General features: G+C 43.5%; 1 protein-coding gene across 1 annotated transcript in view; it reads left to right on the forward strand.

The window, feature by feature from the left end:
• VARS2 (valyl-tRNA synthetase 2, mitochondrial) overlaps positions 1-26,189 on the forward strand; it is a 73,702-nt gene that overhangs the window by 13,357 nt on the left and 34,156 nt on the right. Inside the window, exons 8-17 of the mRNA XM_068250449.1 lie at positions 2,019-2,116; positions 4,485-4,566; positions 8,010-8,129; positions 12,048-12,156; positions 12,924-13,012; positions 15,552-15,642; positions 17,788-17,915; positions 18,054-18,157; positions 20,060-20,141; positions 22,955-23,031. Coding sequence (XP_068106550.1) covers positions 2,019-2,116; positions 4,485-4,566; positions 8,010-8,129; positions 12,048-12,156; positions 12,924-13,012; positions 15,552-15,642; positions 17,788-17,915; positions 18,054-18,157; positions 20,060-20,141; positions 22,955-23,031 — 980 coding nt within the window. The remainder of the gene's footprint in view (positions 1-2,018; positions 2,117-4,484; positions 4,567-8,009; positions 8,130-12,047; positions 12,157-12,923; positions 13,013-15,551; positions 15,643-17,787; positions 17,916-18,053; positions 18,158-20,059; positions 20,142-22,954; positions 23,032-26,189) is intronic.

The following is a 26,189-nucleotide window of genomic DNA, read 5'->3' on the forward strand; positions in this document are numbered from 1 at the left end:
CTGCTACTCTTCAGAGAAAATTAAAAGAGGAGGGAAACTTACAATTGACCCCCTTATATACTCTTTCTCATAATTGGATTCACCTGTGTATGTAGGTCAGGGGTCACTGAGCTTACCATGCCAATTTGAGTTACAATAATTAGTTCTAAAGTTTTGGAATCAGTAAAATGACAACAGTTCCCAAATTTATGCACCTGCCTAATATTGTTTAAACAGTTATTGCACACTTCCTGTAAATCCAATAAACTTCATTTCAGTTCTCAAATATCACTGTGAGTGTCTCCTATATGATATATTTAACTGACATTTTTATCGCAACAACCAACGATTTATACAGGAAAATCATGACAATTAATAAGGTTGCCCAAACTTTCGCATCCCAATGTATATATAAGTGTTAATTAGATTTCCTCTAAGGCCACTTTTCTCCAAACTAAATAAGCCTCATTTATCTAACCTTTCCTCGTCCCTGCACCTTCTCTAAAACTGCAACATCCTTCCTTTAATGTTGTGTCCAGAACTGAATTCCATACTCCAGATGTGGCCTTACTAGGGAGCTAAACAGGGGCAGTATTATGCTAGCATTCCAGGTTTTTATTACCCTTTTAATACCTCCCAAACTTGTATTTGCTTTAACTGCAGCTTCTTGGCATTGAATAGGATAATTTAACTTGTTGTCAACCAGTCCTTCTCCAAGTCTGAGGTCCCCATTTGTATCCCCTTTTGTACGTTGCTAGACCATTGGTATGACCAAAAGGCTTGACTTTAAATTTTTCAAAATTGAATTTCATCTGCCATTTATGGTACTTGCCCACATAGCCATCCTATGCAGATCCTTCTGGAGTATGTCACTAACTTCATGTGTTTAAAACTCACTCTACTACTAACTTCATGTGTGTTGATAATTCTGTATAACGTTGTATCATCTGTAAATGCTGCTGTTTTATAAAACCGGTGTTAAGCGGTTTTGCGGAACGATTTTTCCATGACAAATTGTTTTTTCCCCGCAATATCACGCAACATTGTTTAACAAAAATTAGTTAATGTTTCATGACATATACCACGCGCGGCGATCGTTTATTTTTGAACGACCACCGTGCTGGATTAAAGCGCGGAGGATAGTTCCGATCCTCATTGACTTTCGCGGGTTTTGCCAAGATCATTTGTTTACGACAGCGGCAACGGCGCTTTCAGATTCAGCGAGATGGATCGGGGAGCAGTTATTCGTCAGTGGAGATCCTCGATCCATCTGGCCGTGGGTACTTAGCTTTGCACTTGCATCACACAACTCTAAATCCAGCTTGTCCTGTGTGTTTGGGAGAGGGAGGGAGTACTACGTAACCTTGTCAACTGTAGCCGACCTGCGCCCCCACTGTTTCAAAAACGATCCTCCGTTCCCCCTACCGTGGATTACTTTCACTTGTGCGGCACTGGCTGTAGGTGTCCTCGTTCACGCTCCTGTCGCCAGGAGCGTAGTACGCAGGTGCAGTAGAGATTTTCTCTTCCTGGGCCTCCGCAGGATGCTCCGGGCCACTGGAACGCGTATGAGGATACGCATGGCCAGGGCGCAGTGGACTTCGTCTTAGAAGTTGGCTTCCTCTACAATAAGAAAAGGGATACGTGGCAGGGAAACGGGGTATTGTTTTGAAACGGCATGGGCACAGGGCGGCTTCAGGGTGGCTGGCAGAAAATGTATTTATTTATTTTTACAGATAATTCAGTTCAGCTTTACATCACAATTGGCACAGCTCTTATTTACCCAGCAACCATTTATTATCTTGAAATAGTAATGGTCATTTTTCATGAAATTCATTGCCACCCCTTCCCAGATTTCTGGGATAAACATCTTATGATAACGTAAAGGACATGAGTTGATAAAGGTTTTATTTCTCAGTTTCCTCTAGCAACCAGTCATATTCTAACATTATACTTCCAGTTCAACTTCAGACATGAGATGCAGATTATTTTTCCCTCCGAGAGTCTCACGAGTGGCTTATGTATGTTGCTTTTAATTCTAGGCCGTGGTCGAAAAGAAACTGTTTAAGGAACAAGGTGTTTCTCGGCATGATTTGGGTCGAGAGGAGTTCTTAAAGGCTGTCTGGAAATGGAAGGAAGAGTAAGTGACCGGATTAAGGTGTTTTGTTTTTAAAGCAGCTGGGGCGGCCATACTATCCCAGGGAAAAAAACAAGTATATAAAAGTAGATAAATACGTGTTCTACTTACATAACATATGTATTGTGCTGTCCACCTTTTGATTTCAGTGAATTATATATAGTAAATAAAGAGAAACCTGTTCCAGACATTTTCCATCTTTACTGCCTCTGACTGAAGCCAGTCTTGATGTAATTTCCTCCCTTACTCTTCCCCCCCCCCCCCCGCCTGAAATGGTGTATGAATTGCCAGCCATCCTTCTCTTTGAGCTCTGTACTGTACTGAAACTGCACTGTCATATTTAGCTTGCTTTGTAAATACATGTGAGCACAGCATAGATCCTTTTTCAGCAGCTTCTGCAGGGGGGTGAGGTGTATTTCTGTTTTCAGCCTTGTGTCACAATGAACTGCCCTCAGCCAATCGGTGAGGAGCAGGAATGGGGAGGGGAGATAACAAGCTTCCCTCTCCTTGGCAGTGTACCAGATTAGAGCCAAGATGATTGAGATTCATTACAGCATAAACATTTATGATTATATTGGAATGCTTGCAATGCAGGGTCAGGATGTAGATTACATAATAAACACAGAGCAGTGGGTAAATGGAATTGGTTGGTTAAGATGGCTGGTTAGTTTAGTTCTAAATAACCAGGACTCGACTGTATCTACTTTGATGGGGGACTTGCAAGAACTTTTGTTCTTGGCTAAATTCTTGCTGTGTTCAAGGGCATCACACTTATGCTGAGTACAAAATGTATACCTTGAGGTGAGGAGGTACAAGTCAAAGCATTTAAAGCCTCTATTCAGTGACGGGATCCCAGGACACATAGGAAAAGATCTGTATCAAGCAAAAGTACTTACAGAAACCTTGTGGTATTTTCACATAAGGGGAGATTTACCCTTTGAAAAAAAAAATCTGTGCCTTCCTCATCATGTGTATATATTGCAGGGATTAAGCTTTGAACACATGCTTAATGATTCTCGGCTGCGGCAGCCCTTCGGGGCTGGCTCTGCTGAGAATCTAGCTTGTGCACAGCAGACACGTCATGGATTGGCTCAGCCAATCGCAGAGTGCAGTCATTGTTCTCAAACTCTGCTTCATGCCATTTCGTTGTGTGCCAATCTGTCAGCCCTCCTCCTCCCTGCATAGCAACAGAACGCTTTCCTTGCCCTGCAGACTAGCGGCGCATCCATACAGCATTGGGCCCCAAACTGTCGCTTGAGGGATTGAGTCCCAATCCCAGCAGTCCTTGTACCTGCGTAGGAGGCTTAACTGCAAACATTATTATCTTTCCTTTATTTTAACCTCATATACAAACACAGCATTTGGAAAGACACCATACACTATCAGATGTTTTAATAAATGAGTCTGACAGATGTTTGTAACAGTTAATATATACGTTCTGTGTTTCTCCAGGTTAAACTTGATGGATGAATGTCTTTCTTTCAACCAAACAAACTATGTAACTGTGTTTTCTGGCAGTGTCCTTTAGGCCTCTGTCGGCGTCATGTCTGCCTCCCACATGCGCCATTCGGGTGCAATTTAAATGCAGCCCTGTGGCAGCAGTTGTAACACCACGCATCAGCATTTGACACATAATATTGTCACTTAACAGCAGAAAAGGTTTGAGCACGGGGCAGCCATGCTCAGATGTGACTGTATGGGGGGGCCACCTGTTTGCACGAGAGCAGTTGACAGGTAGTGAATTCACCCCCTTCAACTGCCCATCTAAAAGAGGCCTTAGAGGCGCAAAGAGGATAGAGAGAGGCTTCACTCCTCCCTTATTTGCATTGCTGTACTGCCACATCTCTTCCAGCCTGATCTGTGTCTTTGCTCTGAGAGCTTACAGTTAGTACCGGTTCACACGGACGCTTGGCAGCGTTTACCACTAAGCGTCCGGGACTCGTCGGCTAAACGTTCCCATTCAAGTGAATGGGAGCGTTTAACATTGCGCGGTTACCGCCGATTAGCGTCGAATGCGCCAACGCGGAGTTCCGATCCCTATTTTCCCCGTCGTTTCAGCCGGCTCTAGAAGTCGCATGCGGCTTCTAGGGTCGCCTAGCCACCGCATCTTCATGTTCCCTTGCGGGGATGAGAAACGCCGATCACGACGGAAGCCGCTTGCCATGCGTGTGAACCAGCCCTTAGGAGTCACTGAATTTAACTTTTACTGATCGGATATACAAGCGCATGCTAAGAACAGCACATGAATACTTTACATTACAGACATCAACAAAGGTGTATTTTATTTTTAGCCCAGAGATAAACTTTAATCGATGCACTGATTGGCAGAGGCAGTGACATTACTAATGCATAGTTCCCCTCTTCTTTCTAGGAAAGGAGACAGAATTTATCATCAGCTCAAATCATTGGGGGCCTCTCTTGACTGGGACAGATCCTGCTTTACTATGGACGAGGTAGGCCTTAACGGTTATGTCTTTTACATTGTCTCACATCCTGTTATGTTCTATCATTCCAGTCTTTCATTAGATACTTGGTTTCAGGTTGTGATTTTTCTTCCTCTGCACAACTCCTTGATTGAGTAGTAATCTAGGCTAAAAAATTAAAATCCAAATCCACTTACCTGGGGCTTTATCCAGCCCGTGGCAGGCAGGACGTGCCCTCGCCGTGGCTCCGCAGGCTCCCGGTCTTCTCCGGTGGCGCACCCGACCTGACCAGGCCCGGCTGCCAGGTCGGGCTCTTCTGCGCTCCAAAATGCGCCTTATGGGGGGCGTGCTGATGTCATCGGACGTCCTCCGGGCTGTACTGCGCACCAGTGACACGCACGTTGGAGCGCAGAAGAGCCTGACCTGGCAGCCGGGCCTGGTCAGGTCGGGTGCGCCACCGGAGAAGACCAGGAGCCTGCGGAGCCATGGCGAGGGCACGTCCTGCCTGCCAGGGGCTGGAGGAAGCCCCAGGTAAGTGGATTTGGATTTTTATTTTATTTTTAGCTCCCGCGTGAACCTTCTCTTCAAAATTTCCTTGAATTATGAGGTTATATTAGACACAGGTGATGTGGAGTGAAGAGGAAAGCTTTAGGCAGCATTTACACTTATCCATGTGAATTCTGCATGCAATGTACTGCATTTTCTATGCAAATTTTCAGATTGCAATTTTTCTGTGCATACAAATGAAGTTAACATACATGAAGATGTACCTATTTTTTTTTTTTATTTCTGTGTTTCCATGGACTTGTAGTAAAATGTGATTCCCGCATTGCATTCCAAAAAAAAGCAACACTGCCACACGATTTAAAATTTAGAAAAATCGGCAGCACAAATCGACAGCACACCCACACAAAAAGGATGGCAGGGAAAATGCAATGCTATTAAAATACATTGGATGTGCAATAAATGCGAAATCACAAAAGTGATCCATGCACACGAATTCTGATCATTATGAATGGGGCCTAAGAACCTTGGAATGCATTCGTGTGACTTGCTCCAAAAAGTGACTACAGAAAAAAAGATTGAGGATTAGGTAGGAGGAGACGGGAAACGCCTACAGTGTCTTGCCTTCCTGAAGATATTCTTGCCGTTGAACAGATGCTTTTGAATATGGCCGCCACATCGCTCCTCTCATGTTAGGAAGTCTGGGGAAGGTGAGAGCTTTCTCAAGCCACTATTAAGCCTCATACAGAGGCATGTTACTTGATCCCTCAGGCGACAGTGCAGAGCTGACACAGTACAGACACATCGCTATTCTCTAGGCTAGTGACGTGGAGGAGGGGGGGAAAGGACTGATGGAGTGGCACACAAGTGATGTCAAGCCTTGGGTGGGTTGAGTGACAGTGTCACACAAGTGATGCCATGCTTTGGGTTGAGTGACAGTGGCACACAAGTGATGCCATGCTTTGGGTTGAGTGACAGTGGTACACAAGTGATGCCATGCTTTAGGTTGAGTGACAATGGCACACAAGTGATGCCATGCTTTAGGGTTGAGTGACAGTGGCACACAAGTGATGCCATGCTTTGGGTTGAGTGACAATGGCACACAAGTGATGCCAGGCTTTGGGTTGAGTGACAGTAGCACACAAGTGATGCCATGCTTTCGGTTGAGTGACAGTGGTATACAAGTGATGCCATGCTTTGGGTGGGTTGAGTGACAGTGTCACACAAGTGATGTCATGCTTTGGGTGGGTTGAGTGACAGTGGCACACATGTGATGTCATGCTTTGGGTGGGTTGAGTGACAGTGGCACACAAGTGATGCCATACTTTGGCTGGGTTAAGTAACAAAGATTTCGGTCAATGATTGGCCAACTTGATCCACCTGGCAGATCACTGGCCAAGCTAGATTTTCGGCAGAAGCGGTCATTTATAGTTGCCGACAAGTTTAACCTAGCGTGTATATGGGGCACTGGGCCATGCCATATTTCTGAGAGCAGTAGGGGCAGGATGCCGTGGCAATCTTGGAGAAGGGCCTTGCCAGCTTCCTTCTATAGAAGACCGCTTCAGTGGAATCTGTGGTGAGAGAACTATGGAGACGACTGCAGTATAGATGTCTGATTTGCAATGTTCCAGTTACCTGTCTAGCTAGCTGGGGCCCATATGCAAATCACTTTTTCTCCTGGGTTTTCTCCTAGGTGATATTTCCACACCTTGTCATAAAATGCCAAGCAAGAATATATGCAGATAATTTTGATGGTACTTTTTCACCAACTTTAGAGTACATTTCAATCGTAAAATGCTGAAAAGTTCATTTAAACAGAAGATAAAAATAATCTCCTAGGAGATAACTCAAGAGAAAAAGTTAATGCATATGAGCCCTGATGTTTTAGCTTTAATAGCATCAGAGTCATTTTGTGCAAGATCCATACAATCGGTAAAGTCATCTATAAAAGTCATGCGAAAAAAGGTAACACCCGTTTCCATTCAATCAATTATAGAAACAGTTTATTTTTTTTAAATACCCTGTATCTTCTGAATATTTCTCAATATAATCACCTCCTTTCTTTAACCCTCCTGGCGGTCTATTAGAAACCGCCAGGGGGCAACGCATCACTATTTTTAATTTTTTTTAAATCCTGTAGCGAGCCTAGTCGTGACGTCTAAGGGAGTCCCGATCCACCCCTCAGCGCTGCCTGGCACTGATTGGCCAGGCAGCGCACAGGGTCTGGGGGGGGGGGGGGGGGGGGGGAGCGGCGCAGTGATCGAGCGCGGAGCGGCGGCGATCGGAATGCACACGCAGCTAGCAAAGTGCTAGCTGCGTGTTGCAAAAAAAAAAAGTGAGTAAATCGGCCCAGCAGGCCCTGAGAAATCCTCCTGCGCAGCATAGCCCGAGCTCAGCTCGGGCTTACCGCCAGGAAGGTTAAGCATTTATCACACTTTTTTTTACAAGGTATTCAAAGTTTTGGTGTAGCAGCATCACATTCTTCCCCTATGGGTTGGTGGTATTGAGGGAGGGACTTCATGTTAATGCTGCTGAACAAACAGTTACTGGCGTTCTGCAGTCTAGTGACAAGGAGTCTTGAGAGAGAAGAGGTGAACCTGACAAATTTTAAGTTACGTTACACAAATAATATCTTGCATGGCAGATAAAAGCAAATGGCTATTACTTTCTGGATTACTCAACAACAGCCAGGCATGTAGCTGTTTTGAAAGGAAGTCAGCAATGGTGGCTTACATGCAGGAGAGGATCGCTGGTCAGCAGTGATGCTGCTCATGCTAAATTGCTGAAGATCTTTCTCCTTGCAGCACTGAGGTCCCCGAATAGGATGCTAGCCGAGATATCACCTCCATAGAGTCAATTACATGGATGCTTATCTGATGGGTCATTGACTGAACTATTCTCTGTTTATTTGTGTCATATGTTCTCCCAGATGAATATTCACAGTGTGTGGTCTTATTTTTCCTGTCCAGGGATTCTCCCGGGCTGTTTCTGAAGCCTTTATTAGCCTCTATGAGGATGGCCTTGTGTCTCGGAATTGTCGCCTGGTGAACTGGTCCTGTGCTCTGCGTTCTGCTATATCTGATATTGAGGTGAGATCAGATTTCATCTATGATCTACATCACAAGTGTCAAGCTCAAGGAAGTCAGCTTCACCATTTCATGCAGCCCCAGAGAGTTTCACATTTTGCATAAAATAAACTGGTTCGGAGCCACCATATTCAATAAAACACTTAAAAACTATTTTTTAAAAGGAAGGGTTAATAATTCAAACTCTCACTTATCTCAAAAGCTAATTGCTAAGATTGCCGTTGCCCTTTCAAAATGATCAGATTGTGTTGAGCTACTACTAAGCTGAGTAAACAATGCTGACATGCTCCTGCTGTATCCAGGGTGGAAGCAGAGAACTTGCTCTTCCATGTTTGCACAGCAATTACTTAATTACAAGACAATCTGCTATGTTAAAATGTATTTTAACCAGCAATGTTATCAGTTAGCCTCAATGCAGTGTAAATGTGTAAATATGTCTTCAAGTAACCTTAAAGGACACCAGAGCCGAAAAAGGTTGGAGAAACGGAGGGAGCAGGCATTTAGGGGGAGCTGTCCTGATGGCCACCGCTTCGCTGTTCTCCACTGACACCCCTCTTTCTCACCTAAAGACCCCCTGCAGCTTCTTTCGGGTCGCCAGGAGTCATGGGGCGACTCCCGGCGACCCGGAAGAAGAATACATTTGGACTGGACACTTTTTGCTCAAATGTAAAAAAAAATCTGAGAAATGTGGGTTTTTTTTGTTTTTTTTTACCAAAAATGCCTCTTGTACCTCGTCTTATTATCTTTTAGTCAAAATTTGCCAGGGGTATGAATAATTATGGGCAGCAACACACACACACACTCACTCTCTCTCTCTCTCTGCGCCCCCTCCCCCGTGTGCCTGCTGTGTATATTTCTCTTCATACAGAGTCCTAGTCTGCATAGACCATTAAATAATAAAGTGAAGCATTCTGAGCTGTCTCAGAATGCTTCAATTTACATTGCAGCCTGTAGTAACACTCCACTTAAAGGGAAGGTTCAGGGAGGGGGGGAATAAAAATCCATATCCGCTTACCTGGGGCTTCCTCCAGCCCGTGGCAGGCAGGAGGTTCCCTCGCCGCCGCTACAGAGGCCACCGGTCGTCTTCGGTGGCCGACCCGACCTGGCCAGGCCCGGCTGCCAGGTCGGGCTCTTCTGCGCTCCAATCTGCGCCTCACGGGGGCATGCTGACGTCATCGGACGTCCTCCGGGCTGTACTGCGCAGGCGCAGTAGTTCTGCGCCTGCGCAGTATAGCCCGGAGGACATCCGATGACGTCAGTGCACCCGCGTGGGACGCAGAAGAGCCCGTCGTTGGAGCGCAGAAGAACCCGACCTGGCAGCCGGCCTGGCCTGGCCGGGTCGGGTCGGCCACCGGAGACCATCGGGAGCCTGCGGAGCGGCGGCGAGGGCACCTCCTGCCTGCCACGGGCTGGAGGAAGCCCCAGGTAAGTGGATATGGATTTTTATTTCCCCCCCTCCCTGAACCTTACCTTTTAAAGGGGAACTTCAGCCTAAACAAACATACTGTTATTAAGTTACATTAGTTGTGTTAATTAGAATAGATAGGTAATATAATCTTTTACCCACCCTGTTTTAAAAGAACAGGCAAATGTTTGTGATTCATGGGGGCTGCCATCTTTGTCATGGGGCAGCCATCTTTTTGGTTGAAAGGAGGTGACAGGGAGCATGATTCAAAATGTAAAAAAAAAAATTGCGCCAAAACAGCAGAACGAGAACAACAACATCAGAAATCCCATCATGCTTTGCACAGCATAAGGGTAAAAATGCCCGGGCAGTTTTCTTCTGTGCAGCTAAAAATGAGGCTTGTATAAGAGAAACAAAGTTCTGATGCTGTGAAACTGGTAAAGAAACACCAGGCCTTTTCAGTGCTGCTGAGTCGATTTTTAGTCTGGAGGTTCACTTTAACGACAGCTCAGGCCAGGTGATAACTTTTCACACACATTACACTTGCATTCCTCTCTGTGAATTAACAGCCTGTCTTTAACTTTAGAATTCTGTAGTTATTTTAAGGATTGAAATGTTAACTTTAGAGAGCTCTCCTTATTAAAGGCAGAAGAGTTAACTTTAGGTTTGCCTGAGGTAAATTGTTTAGTGAATACTACATGCCTTATCACCATGGTGATAACACTACAAACAGCTCAGAAATGTTATTAAAAACAGGAGATGAGATAAGTGAATTGAGGTGATTATCTAGCCATACTCCTTTCAGTTATGTCACACTGTGTACAGCTATTGAAATGTGTTGCCATAAATCACTAGACCAGGACCTGCAAGGGAACATAAAGGTGTTTTTGTACTTCTCTCTGTTTCTGAGCTTTATAAGGCTTTGTTCACATCTAAAATCGGAATTGCTGACGTCAGCAGTTTTAAATTTTTAGTGCAATTTTTTTTAATGCCTCCTGGTGCTTACCTGCGTGCTGCGATTTTGTATAAAGCACTTTTCTAAGCGTTTTTGCAGAGCGATTTGTTTTTTCACTTCCTGTCAGGAAGTGAACTCTTTCACCCGGAAATGAATAAATACAATGTATTTATTCATGAAAATGCTGGGGAAATCCGTATACAAAGCGCTTTTTCAAGCGCTTTGCGATTTCCCTATACCTTCCATGCAGGCAAATTGCCTCAAAAATGGTACAGGCAGCACTTTGGTGAGTGGATCGGAAATTGAACCGCTCAGATGTGAACACTCTCATAGGGAATCACTGCACAAGCGCTATAAGGGCGATTTTGCAAATCGCCGGCGCTTAAGAAAAGGCGAAACCGCCCTTAGTGTGAACAAGCCCTAAATCCATTCTGTTTGAATGTATAAATATGACCAGTAGATGGCTGCTTTATAGATTTAACTACAAATCTCTCCACAGTCTTTCTCCCTCGTACATCTCCTCACTAGTTTCCAGATACCAACCCAATCGCAATCTCAGATCTGCACATGACCTTCTTCTGGACTCCTCTAGAATTACCTCCTCACATTCACAGGATTTATCCCGAGCCTCACCCGTTATCTGGAATTCCCTTCCAAAACACACCCGTCACTCTCCAACCTTTGAATTCTTTACATGCTCTCAAAAAAACTTGGGCCACCCTACTTCTACTTCTGGCCTAGTTGTGCTCCGAACTAAATATAACCTAAAAACACGCACTGCTTCTAGGTACACACATTACCCCAGCACTTGTTTTCTCCTTATTCCATTAAATTGTAAGCTTGCAAGAGCAGGGCTCTCTTACCCTTTTGTCTCTTGGAAGTTGTTATAGATTTTGTTCATTGTTACATTTGTCACTGTACTTGCTATGTCTACCAATTCTGTATTTTGTACCACTGTCTATATATTGTGTACATCACTGTCTGTGTTACTATGTACCCCATGTTGACTTCTTACTCTGTACATCGCCATGAAATATGTTGGCGCTTTATAAATTAATAATAATAAAAATACAGCAGACTATCTGGGCTAAACGGGCAGCATTTATTGTGGAGGTGTTTAAAGGGACTCCGAGCAGTGCAGAAACTATGGAAAGATGCATATCATTTAAAGCTCTCTTTCTCCTCTTTCCAATGATATATAAACCGCCGCCCTACGCCTTTTAGTTTTCTCTATTTTCGCGGCAATTTCAATCGCGAAAATAGCAAAAACTAAAAGGCGTAGGGCGGCGGTTTATATATCATTGGAAAGAGGAGAAAGAGAGCTTTAAAATGATATGCATCTTTCCATAGTTTCTGCACTGCTCGGAGTCCCTTTAAATCCAGACTGAGAACCCATCTGTTCAGCTTGGCATTTGCAGATATATCATTTTTGTTTGTTGTGTGAATCCTCCATCCTACAACCAACTACTGAATCTGAGAGATCCACAGCACTTTGAGACCTATGGAGAAAAGCGCTATAGAAATGTTATTGTACTGTATTTATTGTATTCTGTGGTTCCAGGTGGAGAGCAGACAGCTGGCTGGGAAAACCTACCTGCCTGTGCCGGGATATGAGAGGAAGGTTCCTTTCGGTCTTCTCTTCAGCTTTGCTTATTCCACAGAAGATGGAGGTAGGATCTTCCATTGTTATAGAAACTTACACAGTGAAAATATTCACAGCAGCTGGTTGTATGTATATAGGTAGGCCAGCTGTATCTCATTTTACTATGGAGCTGCCGCCATCTTGTGGCCTTTTAGCATCATTACATCACTTATACACTGAGGGGAGCATGTTCATGAGCACTATATTCAACTAATGCTGAATATTTTCTGAGGGTTACAGCAGAGGAACAGATGGGTTTAGAAAGTTCGGGTGAACCTCTGGACTATCCAGAGGCTTCTCAATACTATCCAGAGCCTTCCCCCTACTGAGGTAAGCATGTTGGCTGATGGTGTAATGGTTAAGGGCTCTGCCTCTGACACAGGAGACCAGGGTTCGAATCTCGGCTCTGCCTGTTCAGTATGCCAGCACTAATTCAGTAGGAGACCTTTGGCAAGTCTCCCTTACACTGCTACTGCCAATAGAGCGCGCCCTAGTGGCTGCTGCTCTGCTCTGGCGCTTTGAGTCCGCAAGGAGAAAAGCGCAATATAAATGTTATTTGTCTTGTCTTGTCTTGTAACTTTTTTTTTTTAATTTTATCACTTCAGGTACCCTTTTATTCTCCTATTTATACAATTTTTAGAGGATACGAAACAGTAAAGCGATACAAAATGGGAATATTCTGACTAGGGTGATTTTCTTTCTTTACCTTGTGCCGGTCCTGATTTCCTTTATATTCTGTGTTTTATCTTCTTGTATTGTCCTTGATGTGGACTTTTTCTTCCGTCTACACATCAGATGGTGAAATCGTAGTGGCCACCACACGGCCGGAGACCATGCTGGGGGACACAGCTGTCGCCGTCCATCCAGATGACTCCAGATACCAGGTCAGTTGCTTCGTGTTTCACTGTTTTATAGTTCCAAAAAATGATTAAAGAGAATCTGTATTGTTAAAATCACACAAAAGTAAACATACCAGTGCGTTAGGGGACGTCTCCTATTCCCCTCTGTCACAATTTTGCCGCTCCCCGCCGCTTTAAAAGTAGTCAAAAACAGTTTTAAAAAGTTTGTTTATAAACAAACAAAATGGCCACCAAAACCGGAAGTAGGTTGATGTACAGTTTGTCCACACATAGAAAATATATCCATACACAAGCAGGCTGTATACAGGTTTCCTTTTGAATCTCAAGAGATCATTTGTGTGTTTCTTTCCCCCTGCAGCTCTCCCCCACTGAAGAGTTACAGGCTGATTGTTTCTTCCTGCAGACAGCTCTGCCCATGTCTGTAATTCCTCAGCATGTTACTCCTTTCACAACAGAGGATTTATCCATCTTGTAAAAGATAAGATAGCAGAGAAAAGCTGGCTAATGTAAATAACACACACACACACAGGAGTGTGCATAGAGGGGCTTGGAGGGGGGCGTGCATAGCAGATCAACACTGAAGAGTTGGCAGCCTTCCAGACACAGAGCGACAAGTCTGACAGGGGAAAGATACGCTGATTTATTACAGAGACTGTGATAGTAGAAAGTGCTGCAGTAAGCCAGAGCACATTAGAATAGGTTTAGGAACTTGTAGGATGGTAGAAAACAGGATGACATTTTTGTTACAGAGTCTCTTTAAAGCGGAATGAAACCCAGCATTTCTTCTTTGCTCTAATAGATTATTTACAGCATATTATATACAACCAGCATTTTTTTTTACTAGAACAGCATTCAAAGGGTTACACACAGGACTTGGAGATAATGTTATCTTGTATTTAATTGTATCAAGTGAGGAATGTAAAGAAACACTTCTCTGACACTGCAGGCTCTGCTGAACACAGGTAGACAATCAGAAAACATTTCTTTTTACGTTAGAACATGAATAAAGCAGTTATAAATAAAATGCTATTTCAGCTCTCATAGCAAAAAAAAAAGTGTACTTTGGGAACGTATAATTTCTAAATGAATAATAATACTTATGCACAAAAGCAAATATGATAACCGTATGGCATATGAAAAGTAGGAAAACATGTTTTTATTGAATATTGTGTCAGGGTTTTATACCGCTTTAAAGTGGACCTGAACTCTTGCACAGGACAGAAGGACAACAGAGAGAAATGCCTGAGTGTATTTAGAGAGTTTAGCCTGTCCGATTCCCCCTCATCTGTGACTAATCACAACTGTAATGTGATCTGTCAGCTGTCTGTCTCGGCAGCGCAGCTAATTTGTAAACACAGGATGTTAACCCTATGTCTGCTTCCATGCAAGCAGGAAGTAGACACGTACTGCTGATTTATTGCAGGATTTGTATCAGCTGTAACGGGGAAATGTTTTTCTTTAATACTGTTATTTATCTTTTAGAGCAGAGTGAAAGTTCTGAGTTCAGGCCCGCTTCAAAAAAAAAAAGTAGGAGAAGGAAGTGAATAGAATAAAGGCCTATGAGTCACAGCTCATTGGGAGAACATGTCCAGGCTGAGAACTAACAAAAGATAGTCCGTGCAGTGATCATCTGAAACAGCCTTTATGCTGGGAATACACCATAGGTTTTTTCAGCAGATAGATGGTTCGATAGATAATTTCCAACATATCCGATCTTATTTTCGATCGTTTTTCTGATCGAGTTCTCATAGAAGTGAATGGAAATTGATCAGAAAATCGATCAAAAATAAGATCAGACAGTAAATCGACTGAAAAATGTAATCGTGTATTCCCAGCATTAGAGAGCAATACATTTTCCAAATCACGCCGTTTACACAATAGAATTAGCTGAGCAGTGTAGCGGGATATGAGAGAACAGCAGATAAAGCCTGACGACATTGCGCTGGCTCAGAGGGCCAAGTGGATGTGCCTCCGAGGACTATCGGTGTCTGGCCATCTCTGGGATCTGGGAGGCTCGCCAGGGTGCCTTGAGCTATGTGGGTGTGAGGGGAGCATTGGGGCGGGATATACAGCAAGTCCCCGTTATTCGGAAGTCTCAACTAACCGGCATGCCTGAGGGGATGATGGGGGGGGGGGGGGGGGGTTTGCAGGGCATAAAATACTCTCCAAGACTCCAGCGCTGTCTTCTAATCTTCTAACATAAACTTCCTGTAGCTCCTAGCGGCTCTCCGGTGTCTGCATGGCTCCTGGTGTGTCACATGACCTGACGTGGGTCAGGTGACATGCCAGGAGGATGCCGGAAGGCTAGAAGAGGCTAAGTGAGTATTTTATGTGGGAGGGGAAGAGTTCTGCTTTTTCGTCCAGTTGCTCAAGCATCCAGGAAGAGCATGTATGCGGCATTAGCCGATCCCCGTCAGACACTAGGGACTTTGCTGTTATATGGCTTCACCAGTCCAGCTTTGCTTTTAGTTAAATGTTTCTGAGGGAGATCACATCCACGTTAATGGCTGCAGCTTGTTCATCGACATATCGCTATTTATTGTTTTGTGTCTCTTCCTTTCAGAGATTCCATGGAAAGAATCTTCGCCATCCTTTTACTGGACGGTCACTCCCAGTAGTCCCTCACAGGCTGGTCAACCCAGAATTTGGCACAGGTCAGTGCAGGCTTACTTGGTGTCCCTCACCAGGATTGACTTAAAAGTGAACCTCTGGACTAAAAATCTACTCAGCAGCACTGAAAAGGCTTTGTGTTTCTTTAACAGTTTCACAGCATCAGAACTTTGTTTCTCTTATACAAGCCTCATTTTAGCTGCACAGAAGAAAACTGCCTGGGCTTTTTTCCCCTGATGCTGTGCAAAGCATGATGGGATTTCTGATGTTGTTGTCCTCGTTCTGCTGTTTTGGTGCAATTTTTTTTTATTTTATTTTTTACATTTTGAATTTGACATTTGAAGCCTAGCGTGTGCAGTTGGGAGGAGTGATCAGGTCACAGGACAGTTGGAACTGTGTCTCCTGCTCCTTGTCACCTCCTTTCAACCAAAAAGATGGCTGCCCCCATGACAAAGATGGCAGCCCCCATGAATCACAAACATTTGCCTGCTCTTTTAAAACTGGGTGGGTAAGAGATTATATTACCTATCTATTCTAATTAACATAACTAATGCAACTTGATGACAGTATGTTTGTTTAGGCTGAAGTTCCCCTTTAAAGAAGAACTTTACCACAACAATTGTGTGTGTGTGTGTGTGTGTGTGTGTGTGTGTGTGTGTGTGTGTGTTAGGGATAAAGCAGTACATTGAAAAATGAGTTGACAAATGGAAGATAGAACAAGAAATGATTGATATTCACCATCTTATTCGTTGTTTGATCCAACCTGAGCCTGCGGGTCATCATCTTTACTATTGGCAGACGTATAAAAAAAAGGGCAGCACCAACTGCCATTATCTATAACCACACCCACTAACAATGTGACAGGCTAAAAAGTTGTTTGTTTTATATATAAACATATGCACACAGCGAGATACTGGTTGCTTCACAGGTGGAACCAGCTGTTATTTCCCACAATGCCATAAGGTTCACAGACCGGAAACTGTCAGGACCATGGTCATGACATCACACTGTGGGAGGGATCTTACCACAATATCAGTGTTCTCCTCAGAAAGTTTTTCCAGCTGAGTGGCATGAAATGGTAGTCGGGCGGCATGAAAAAGTAGCCGGTTGGGGCGAGATGAGAGACTGCAGGGCCGGTGCTTCTGTGAGCAACTCTGCTTACAGCGGAGGAGGAGGTGAGCCGATGACAGCTGGGTGGTCACCAAAACTAGCCGAGTGGAGCACATAGCTAAAAGAGCCCGGGGAGAACACTGAGCCACACAGATCCCCCTGATGATCTATTTGAGAAAAGGTAAAGATTTTTCGTGGGAAAGGGGCTATTGGCTACCGATTGGGATGATGTTCAGTCCTTGAATTGAAGAGCAATACAATGTGTTGTATAAGCTGTCCAGTTTGACATATTCTAGGTGGTTCAATATCACCAGTCACCAGAAACCTCGCCTCCCCCCCAGATAAAAGAAATAAAAGAAAAGATAAAAAGAAAACTGCTGTTACAATCAGTATGACTTATAGTTATCTAGTTACATAGTTAGTTTGGTTGAAAAAAGACATACATCCATTGAGTTCAACCAGTACAAAGTACAACACCAGCCGGCTCCCTCACATATCCCTGTTGATCCAGAGGAAGGCGAAAAACCCTTACAAGGCATGGTCCAATTAGTCCCAAAAGGGAAAAATTCCTTCCCGACTCCAGATGGCAATCAGATAAAATCCCTGGATCAACATCATTAGGCATTACCTAGTAATTGTAGCCATGGATGTCTTTCAACGCAAGGAAAGCATCTAAGCCCCCTTTAAATAGAGGTATAGAGTTTGCCATAACGACTTCCTGTGGCAATGCATTCCACATTTTTAATCACTCTTACCGTAAAGAACCCTTTCCTAAATAAATGGCTAAAACGTTTTTCCTCCATGCGCAGATCATGTCCTCTAGTCCTTTGAGAAGGCCTAGGGACAAAAAGCTCATCCGCCAAGCTATTTTATTGCCCTCTGATGTATTTATACATGTTAATTAGATCCCCTCTAAGGGGAGAGTTATGAGAAGCAAAAACATCGCTTCAATGGGAATGGATACTTTTTCATTTTTTATCTTTTGTTAGGTATAAAAAAATGTTTTTATTTATACAACATAAATGAAGTGACATAACGGAAGAAAAAGTCAAACTAAAAGCTGTAAAATATAATTGTAGGCGCTGTGAAAGTGACGCCTGCCCACAGCCTGGTGGACTTTGAGATGGCAGAGGACCTGGCGTTGCCCTTGGTTTCTGTGATTGGAGAAGACGGAACAATGACACAGGCCAGCGGGGAATGGATACAGGTTAGGGAGAGGCTGGTTGTATTTTGTGTAGTTGTACTGCTGTCGTGTTTGTTGTTTTTATGGGTTTTGTTTGTTTTTTATATTGTATCCTGCTATAGCTTTATTGTCCATGTCTGACCTGCTTGGCCTGTGTTTCAGGGTGTGAAGAGATTTGATGCCCGGGAGAAGATCCTGACTGCACTGAAGGAAAGAGGTTTATATAGAGGAGACACTGAGCACTCCATGGTACTCCCTGTCTGCAGGTAAGACAGACTGGATTCAGCATCTCTATGCCGAACCCGAGTAATAATAGCAATGTGTAGCTTGTGCCTCCTTATCACAGTATTTCATTTTGTTTAACGAGGACCTGAACTCAGAACTTCCTCTCTGCTCAAAAAGATACGCAACAGCATAAAAACCTTTGAAGAAAAACATTTTCTTTGTTACAGCTGATGCAAATCCTACAGTAAATCTGCAGTGAATCTACTTCCTGATTCAGAGAAGAAGGCATAGATCCGCATCTTGTGTTTACCACATAGCTGCTCTGCCATGGTAGAGGAGATTCCTGAGCTGACACAGCTGAGAGATTAAATTACACTTGTGATTAGTCACAGATGAGGGGGATTAGACAGTCTAAACTCTCTAAATACATATTCTCTAAAAACATTTCTCAATGTTTTCCTTCTGTCCTGTGCAAAAGTTCAGGTCCACTTTAATCAATAATCTCATAACTTCAAAGCAAACCACAGGGGGCAAAGCCATGTGTGTCTTCCCCTTTTGCTCTTATTGGTATTTGCAGTATAAGTCATACATTTCATAGAGCCACAAGTTAAAGAGGAACTCCAGCCTAAACAAACATACTGTCATTAAGTTACATTAGTTATGTTAATTAAAATAGATAGGTAATATAATCTCTTACCCACACTGTTTTAAAAGAACAGGCAAATGTTTGATTTCATGAGGGCAGCCATCTTTTTGGTTGAAAGGAGGTGACAGGGAGCATGAGACACAGTTCCAACTGTCCTGTGTCCTGAGCACCTCTCCCAGTTGCTAGGCAACGTGAATAACAACATAGGAAATCCCATCATGCTCTGCACAGCATCGGGGGGGAAAAAGCCCAGGCATTTTTTCTTTTAATGGGTGGAGCTTAGATAAAAATGCAGCTAAAAATGATGCTTTGGTAAGAAAAATAAAGTTCTGATGCTGTGAAACTGTTAAAGAAACACCAAGCCTTTTCAGTGCTGCTGAGTAGATTTTTAGTCCGGAGGTTCACTTTTATTTGGGTGCGGGTTTTGCCAGTAGTTAGTAGAATATTGGTAATTTTTACCGATATTTTACTATCGCCTAACCTGACCCCAATCTCAAGTCAACCCTCCTTCTATTGATCCCTAACCCCCCTCCCCCCAACTGATGCTTAACCCTAACCGACCCTCACAACCAATGCCTGACCCTAACTGACCCAACCTATGAGTAAACCTAACAACCGTCCCATACCCTCTACTCCCCACCACTTTTCATGCTGCTATATACATATACATATGCAATATTTAGTGTTGCCCCCAAATTACCACTGCTGTGCCATGAAAAAAGGTCTAGCTGCACAAATACATTCAAGAAATAGTCTTGCCCAAATTAACTGGCGCTATTTATCAGTGGTTTGTGTGGAGTCATGTCTGTCTTACAACTGCTGAATCTTTAGCATTGCCCGATAAACTGACAACACCCCCTGAGTGCATTGTTCTCCTGCCCACCCTGCCTGCTGGAAGATGCCGTGGTTAGTACCTACCAAGAGTGGGCCAAGGATTAACGACAACCAACGAACCGGCAAAAGGGAACACAAAGGTGATCTCCGACACCTGATCGACTCCCATGTATGTTGTTCTGCCACTCGCCTTGCTCACCAGAAGCCGCTCTGTCATGCAACACATCGTCCCTCCTCCCCACTCCATAGTAACAAACGTGTGGCTAGCCTCTAGGCTAGTCTTTACTGTGGTCGGCCATAAACGGTCACCCCAGGCATCATGTCCCGATCCCTGCGAACTGCAGTAATTGGCAGGGAGGGCATAGCTTTAAACTGACAGAATTACTGGTAGTGTACTTGCTCTATTAAAGTTGATAAGCTTTCTTTCTCTCTTCCTTCCTCCCTTTTGCTCTCTCTTTCTCAGCCGTTCCGGTGATGTGATTGAACAGTTATTGAAGAACCAGTGGTTTGTGAATTGTGAGAAGATGGCACAGAAGGCTCTTATGGTAAAGTCATGATATCATTATACTTAAAGTGACTTTGGCACGATGAGATAGACATGTGTATGGGCAGCACAGTGGCATAGTGGTTAGCACTCTCACCTTGCAGCGCTGGGTTGAATCCCATCCAGAGCACTATCTGCAAGGAGTTTGTATGTTCTTCTGTGTCGGCATGGGTTTCCTCCGGGCACTCCGGTTTCCTCTCACATCCTAAAAACATACAGATAAGTTAATTGGCTTCCCCCTAAATTGGCCTTCGGCTACGATACATACACTACACGATACATACATAGACATAGGGCTATGGTAGGGATTTGATTGTGAGCCCCTCTGAGGGACAATTAGTGACAAGACAATATACTCTGTACAGCGCTGCGTAACATGTGAGCGATGTATAAGTATTAACCACTTAAGCCCTCAGTCGTTTTCACTTTATGCATCAGAGCAATGTTCACCTCCCATTCATTAGCCTATAACGTTATCACTACTTATCACAATGAACTGATCTATATCTTGTTTTTCCGCCACCAATTAGGCTTTCTTTGGGGGGTACATTTTGCTAACAGCTACCTTATTGTAAATGCATTTTAACAGTAAGAATAAGAAAAAAACTGAAAAAATTCATTATTTTGCAGTTTTCAGCCATTATAGTTTTAAAATAGTACATGCCTCCATAATTAAAACCCACGTATTGTATTTGACAATTTGTCCCGGTTATTTCACTGTTTAAATTATGTCCCTATCACAATGTATGGCGACAATATTTTATTTGGAAATAAAAGAGCATTTTTTCTGTTTTGCATCCATCACTATTTACAAGCTTATAATAAAAAAAAAAATAGAAATATTTCATCTTTACATAGATATTTAAAAAGTTTAGACCCTTAGGTAAATATTTGTGTTTTTTTTTTTATTATTGTAATGGTTTTTTTTTTAATTTTTTTATAAAACATTTTATGTGGGTATTTTTGGGAGGGTAGGATGTAAATAGTGTTTCATTTGGGGAAATATATGTGTATTTTAATTTTTTTTTTACTTTTAGATGTAGTTTTACTTTTTGGCCACAAGATGGGTTGAGTTTGTTTACATGACGTCACTCTAAGCGTATAATGTACGCTTAGAGGGACATAGGAGTCAGAAAGGGCGAAGCTTCCGAGAGAAGCTGTCGCTTTTTCTGCGGGGGAGAGGAATCAGTGATCGGGCACCATGGCCCGATTCATTGATTCCTGGGCTAACGAATCCGCGGCCGGGAGTACACGTGCACGCGCGCGATCGGCCGCGGGAGCGCACATTTCCTCCTTGACGTGTTTATTCGTCAAGGAGGACTAAGTGGTTAAATAATAATAATGTGTATGTATAGTGCATAGCACACAGATTAATATGTTGTGATGCTTTTCTTCTTTCTCTGCCTGAAAGAGGTAATATTCAGCTATGCAACTGACAGTTTGTCTCCAGTCAGGACCCAGTAAGACTACTGATAAGGAATTACAGCCATAAAACACTTTGCTCTAGGAAACCCAGTTTTCTGCCAGGAGAGGATAGATAAAAAGGTCAATTGTTCATACAGTATATTTGAGCACTCTGAGACACAGAGACAGACTGTTACATTCAGCTGAGACAAAACAATAAATCTGCTTTTTTAGGTTTTTAAGCATAACCTAAAACTGTGATATCTTAAAGTCATTTTAGGAGTAGGAAGATAGATACAATTGTTTTATCTCTTCACTTTGTTTTCACTTAAAGGACCACTATTGCGAAAAATTGTAACATACATAAAAACATAAATAAAAAGTACATTTCTCTCAGAGTAATATGAGCTATTAATTACTATTTTCCCATGTTGCTGTCACTTTTAGTAGTTAGTAGACTGATCCATCTCTTCATGGGGGATTCTCAGCATTTCATTTATACTATACAATGCATTCCCTGAAAAGGATCTGTACAAAGATGCAGGCTGCCCCCTCTCCCCCCAAACCTGGCAGTTGGTCTGAGCAACTGTCACTTGCTAAGTGCTCTTGAAAATAAAGAAAACTCTGAGAATCCCCCATGAGGAGATAGCCTAATCCAAAACTTCTTAGTTCTGACTACCAACTACTGTAAGTGACAGCAACATAAGAGAAAAGTGATTTATAGCACATTTTAGGCTGGGAGAAATGTATATTTTATTTATGTATTTTCTTGTATTTTAAATGTTAAAATTTTTCGCAATAGTGGTCCTTTAAAGAGACTCAGAGATGAGTCTCACTGCAGTTTTTTACTTACGCACGGCCGCGGGAGGTTTTTTTTTTACCTCATTTTTTTTTTCCATGTAGTTAGCCTATCGCTAGCTACATGATTTCCCCCCTCCCTGCGCTCTCCTTCCCACCCTTCCGATCGCCACCGGCGTGAATACCTATCAGGAAATCCCGTTCTGAGCGGGACTTCCTGCAGGACTTCCCCCGTCGCCATGGCGACTAACGGAATGACGTCATCGACGTTGTGACGTCACAGGGAGTTCCGATCCACCCCATAGCGCAGCCTGGCGGTGATTGGCCAGGCTGCACAAGGGGTCTGCGGGAGGGGGGCCCTCTTTCGCGGCGGATCGGCGGCGAGCGGCGGCGATCGGGTAAGACACGCAGCTAGCAAAGTGCTAGCTGCGTGTATAAAAAATTTTATGCCAATCGGCCCACCAGGGCCCAAACAAACCACCGCGGCGTTACTGGACGAGCTAAGCTCGTCCGTAACGCCCAGGTGGTTAAGTATCACTTTAATGTTTGAAATCTTGTATCCATCTGTTGTCTGCTCTTCCTCATGCGGTCTCCTCTGGTCTCTCTATCCAGGCTGTGGACTCAGGACAGTTAAAAATTACTCCGTCCTATCACCAGAAGAACTGGAGGAACTGGCTGTCAAATATCAGGTTGGAATTGCATAACCGGATGTATCGTGTGTCACAGATCTGCAGTGTTTGTCAATCCACACTTTAAACTTTCTCCTCCCAATACCCTCGCTACATAAGAATAGCACTTTTAAAAAAAAAACCTATCTACATGGTCACCACCGCAACTCATTAAAGTGTACCAATATGTCGAGAGTCAGAGCATAGGCTGGCACTCGATGCTGGCTAACATCCAGCGTTCTGTGCACCAGTCCAAAAACTTGATACTAAAAGGTAGAAAGGACAGCACTGGGCACCAAATCGTCTGCTTCCAGTGATTTAGTGACAGAATTACATACAGAGATCAAGCCAAGGGAGTGGTAGGTCTAACAGCCGCTTCACGGTTAACTCGCTTCCTCAGAGACCAGAGTCCTTTGGTTTGCCCAGCGCTGTCCTTTCTACCTTTCATTAATGTGTACCAGAGCTGAAAAAATTAAAAAGATTTTATGCATACCTGGGGCTCTCTCCAGCCCCATCTGCCTGGATCTCTCCTACACCGCCATCCTCCGCTGCCCGCAGCTTCAGGAGAGATACGTAGAGGGTGCACTTCTTCTGCGTAGCTGGCTCCGACTGACGTCAGTGATGGGACCCGGTTCCCGAAGCTGCGAGCAGAGGAGGACGGCGGCGTGAGAGCGATCGGAGTGGAAGGGGCTGGGGGGGGGGGGGGGGGGTGTGGGGGGGAAAGGGGGGGGGGTAGCCCAGGGTTTGTATAATATCTTTTTAATTTATCAGCTCCGAGTCCCATATTTATTTTCTTTTAAGCAATTCCAGCTGCTCGACTGTCCTGTTGATCTCTTTGGCTGCAGTAGTGTCTGAATCACACACCTGAAACAAGCATGCAGCTAATCCAGTCAGACTTCAGTCAGGGACACCTGATCTGCTGCATGCTTGTTCAGGGTCTATGGCTAAAAGTATTAGAGGCAGAAGATCAGCATGAAAGCCAGGACTTTGACATATTGATTTCCTTTTAAGCAATGCAAAGTCCTTTCACTTCATGTGCGCTTTAGAGGATACCCGAACTGACATGTGACATGATGAGATAGACATGGGTATGTACAGTGCCAAGCACACAAATAACTAGGCTGTGTTCCTTTTTTTCTTTCACTGCCTGAAAAAGTTAAATTTATCAGGTATGTAAGTGGCTGACTCAGTCCTGACTCAGACAGGAAGTGCCTACAGTGTGACCCTCACTGATAAGAAATTCCACTGTTTATCTGTTTCTTGCTCTCAGAAGCCATTTTCTGCTAGGAAAGTGTTTTATAGTTGGATTTTCTTATCAGTGAGTGTCACACTAGTCACGTCCTGTCTGAGTCAGGACTGAGTCAGCCACTTATATTCCTGATATTTAACTTTCAGGCAGCGAAAGAAAAAAAAGGAACACCGCATAGTTATTTGCGTGCTAGGCACTGTACATACCCATGTCTATCTCATCATGTCACATGTCACTTCGCGGGTATCCTTTAAAGGGGAACTGTAACGACATATAGTAGAATGCAGTAAATGTATTTAGGATACCCACTTTTATGTTAAATATTCTGGTTTCCGCATCAGAAACACTTCCTCTATCTATATATTGCTGTATATTAAATAGAAACCTTAAAGGCATTGATACTTGAAGCTTCCTTCAGCCCAATGTAGGCTGTGGGCTTCCTCATCGTCCTCCTGGACTTCACATGCAAAGTGGAGGGAGATTGGCCAGTTTATTGGAGGTGACTGCGGGACAACAGAGTGGCCCGGGAGGATAGCGAGGGAGCCCATGGCCTACATGGAGCTGGAAATAGCCCCAGATAAGTATAAATGCTTCTACCTATGTCTCAGGTACACTTTAAATGTAGCCTCACCCTCCCAGTGATGTCTAGCCTAGGCTAATTAGCTATGTGCACTTTTTCTCCCAGTGCACTCTGGGAGACCAAGTGCCTTTGCTTTTCAGCTCAGAACACACAACCATTCCCCAGCGATGCATCTTGCCAGTAATAAAGATGTCGTCTTCTTTGATACATTTCAGAATGCAAATCAGGAAGATGAAAGATTTGGGCAACACTGACAAAATCATTTATGAATTAATATTGTAAAAAAATAAGCAGATCTTACAACTTCCATATTTTTCGGACTATAAGACGCTCCTGACCATAAGACACACCTAGGTTCAGACGACAAAATCCAGGGAAAAATATATGCTAGACCTGGTTTCATCCATGGTGAAGAAGCATCCTGTGCATTATGCCCCCTTTGTACCTCTTGTGTCTCCCTGTGTCCTCCTCTGTCCCCCTTGTGTCCTCCTCTATGCCCCTTTGTGTCCCCCTGTATCCTCCTCTGCATGGGCACAGTACAGGAAGTCCCTGGCATTGCAGTGGGATGGAGGTCTGTATTTGCAGGCGTTCACAAGTCAGGAACTCCCTGCATTTGGACTATAAGACGCAGTGACTTTTTTTCCCCACTTTTGGGAGAGAAAAAGTGAGTCTTATAGTCCAAAAAAGACAGTAATCCCTGTGAATTACAAAGTCCCACATCCATCTGTAAACACATGGCTCCTGCTGTTATGCTAGAACTACTGTAATGCTAGGACTGTAGTAAATGTAGCATTCTTATTTCTAATTTGTCATATGACTGTGCTTTACTGACCTGACCAACTGCTGAATTTAAAGAGGGAGCTGCATTGCATTAGCAAGTGCATTTTATCCATGAAAACAGAATGCTGTCCTGTAACTTTGCCTTCTATACAGAGTTACATTTACTAACTGTCCTAATTCGTGCTATAATTTGCATTATTTTACAATTTGCACAATTTTGGGTTTTGTTATGCTTTAAAGCATTTTATGAGTGTAGCCACAATATGCTACATTGGCCACAAATTCTTTTAAAAAAATTCAAGCAGATAATAATTGAGAGCGTGTAAAATATGACATCATTCTGGTCCTCACTGGGTGTGTATTACACCAGTCCAGACATATTAGTAATGGGATTTCTGCTAAAGGCTTTTGGGGCAAGTGTTGGGGTTTATAATGAATGTGTAGTACATTAGCTCTATACTGAGGAGGGGGTGTCTGGTCAATGAAATTCAGTAGATGAACCTCAGGAATCGGTAGAGGAAACAGGAAACACCAGGCGTGTTAGATAGTGTAGTATTTCCAGGCAATGAA

This window comes from Hyperolius riggenbachi, chromosome 8 (assembly GCF_040937935.1).
Source record: "Hyperolius riggenbachi isolate aHypRig1 chromosome 8, aHypRig1.pri, whole genome shotgun sequence".
NCBI lineage: Eukaryota > Metazoa > Chordata > Amphibia > Anura > Hyperoliidae > Hyperolius > Hyperolius riggenbachi.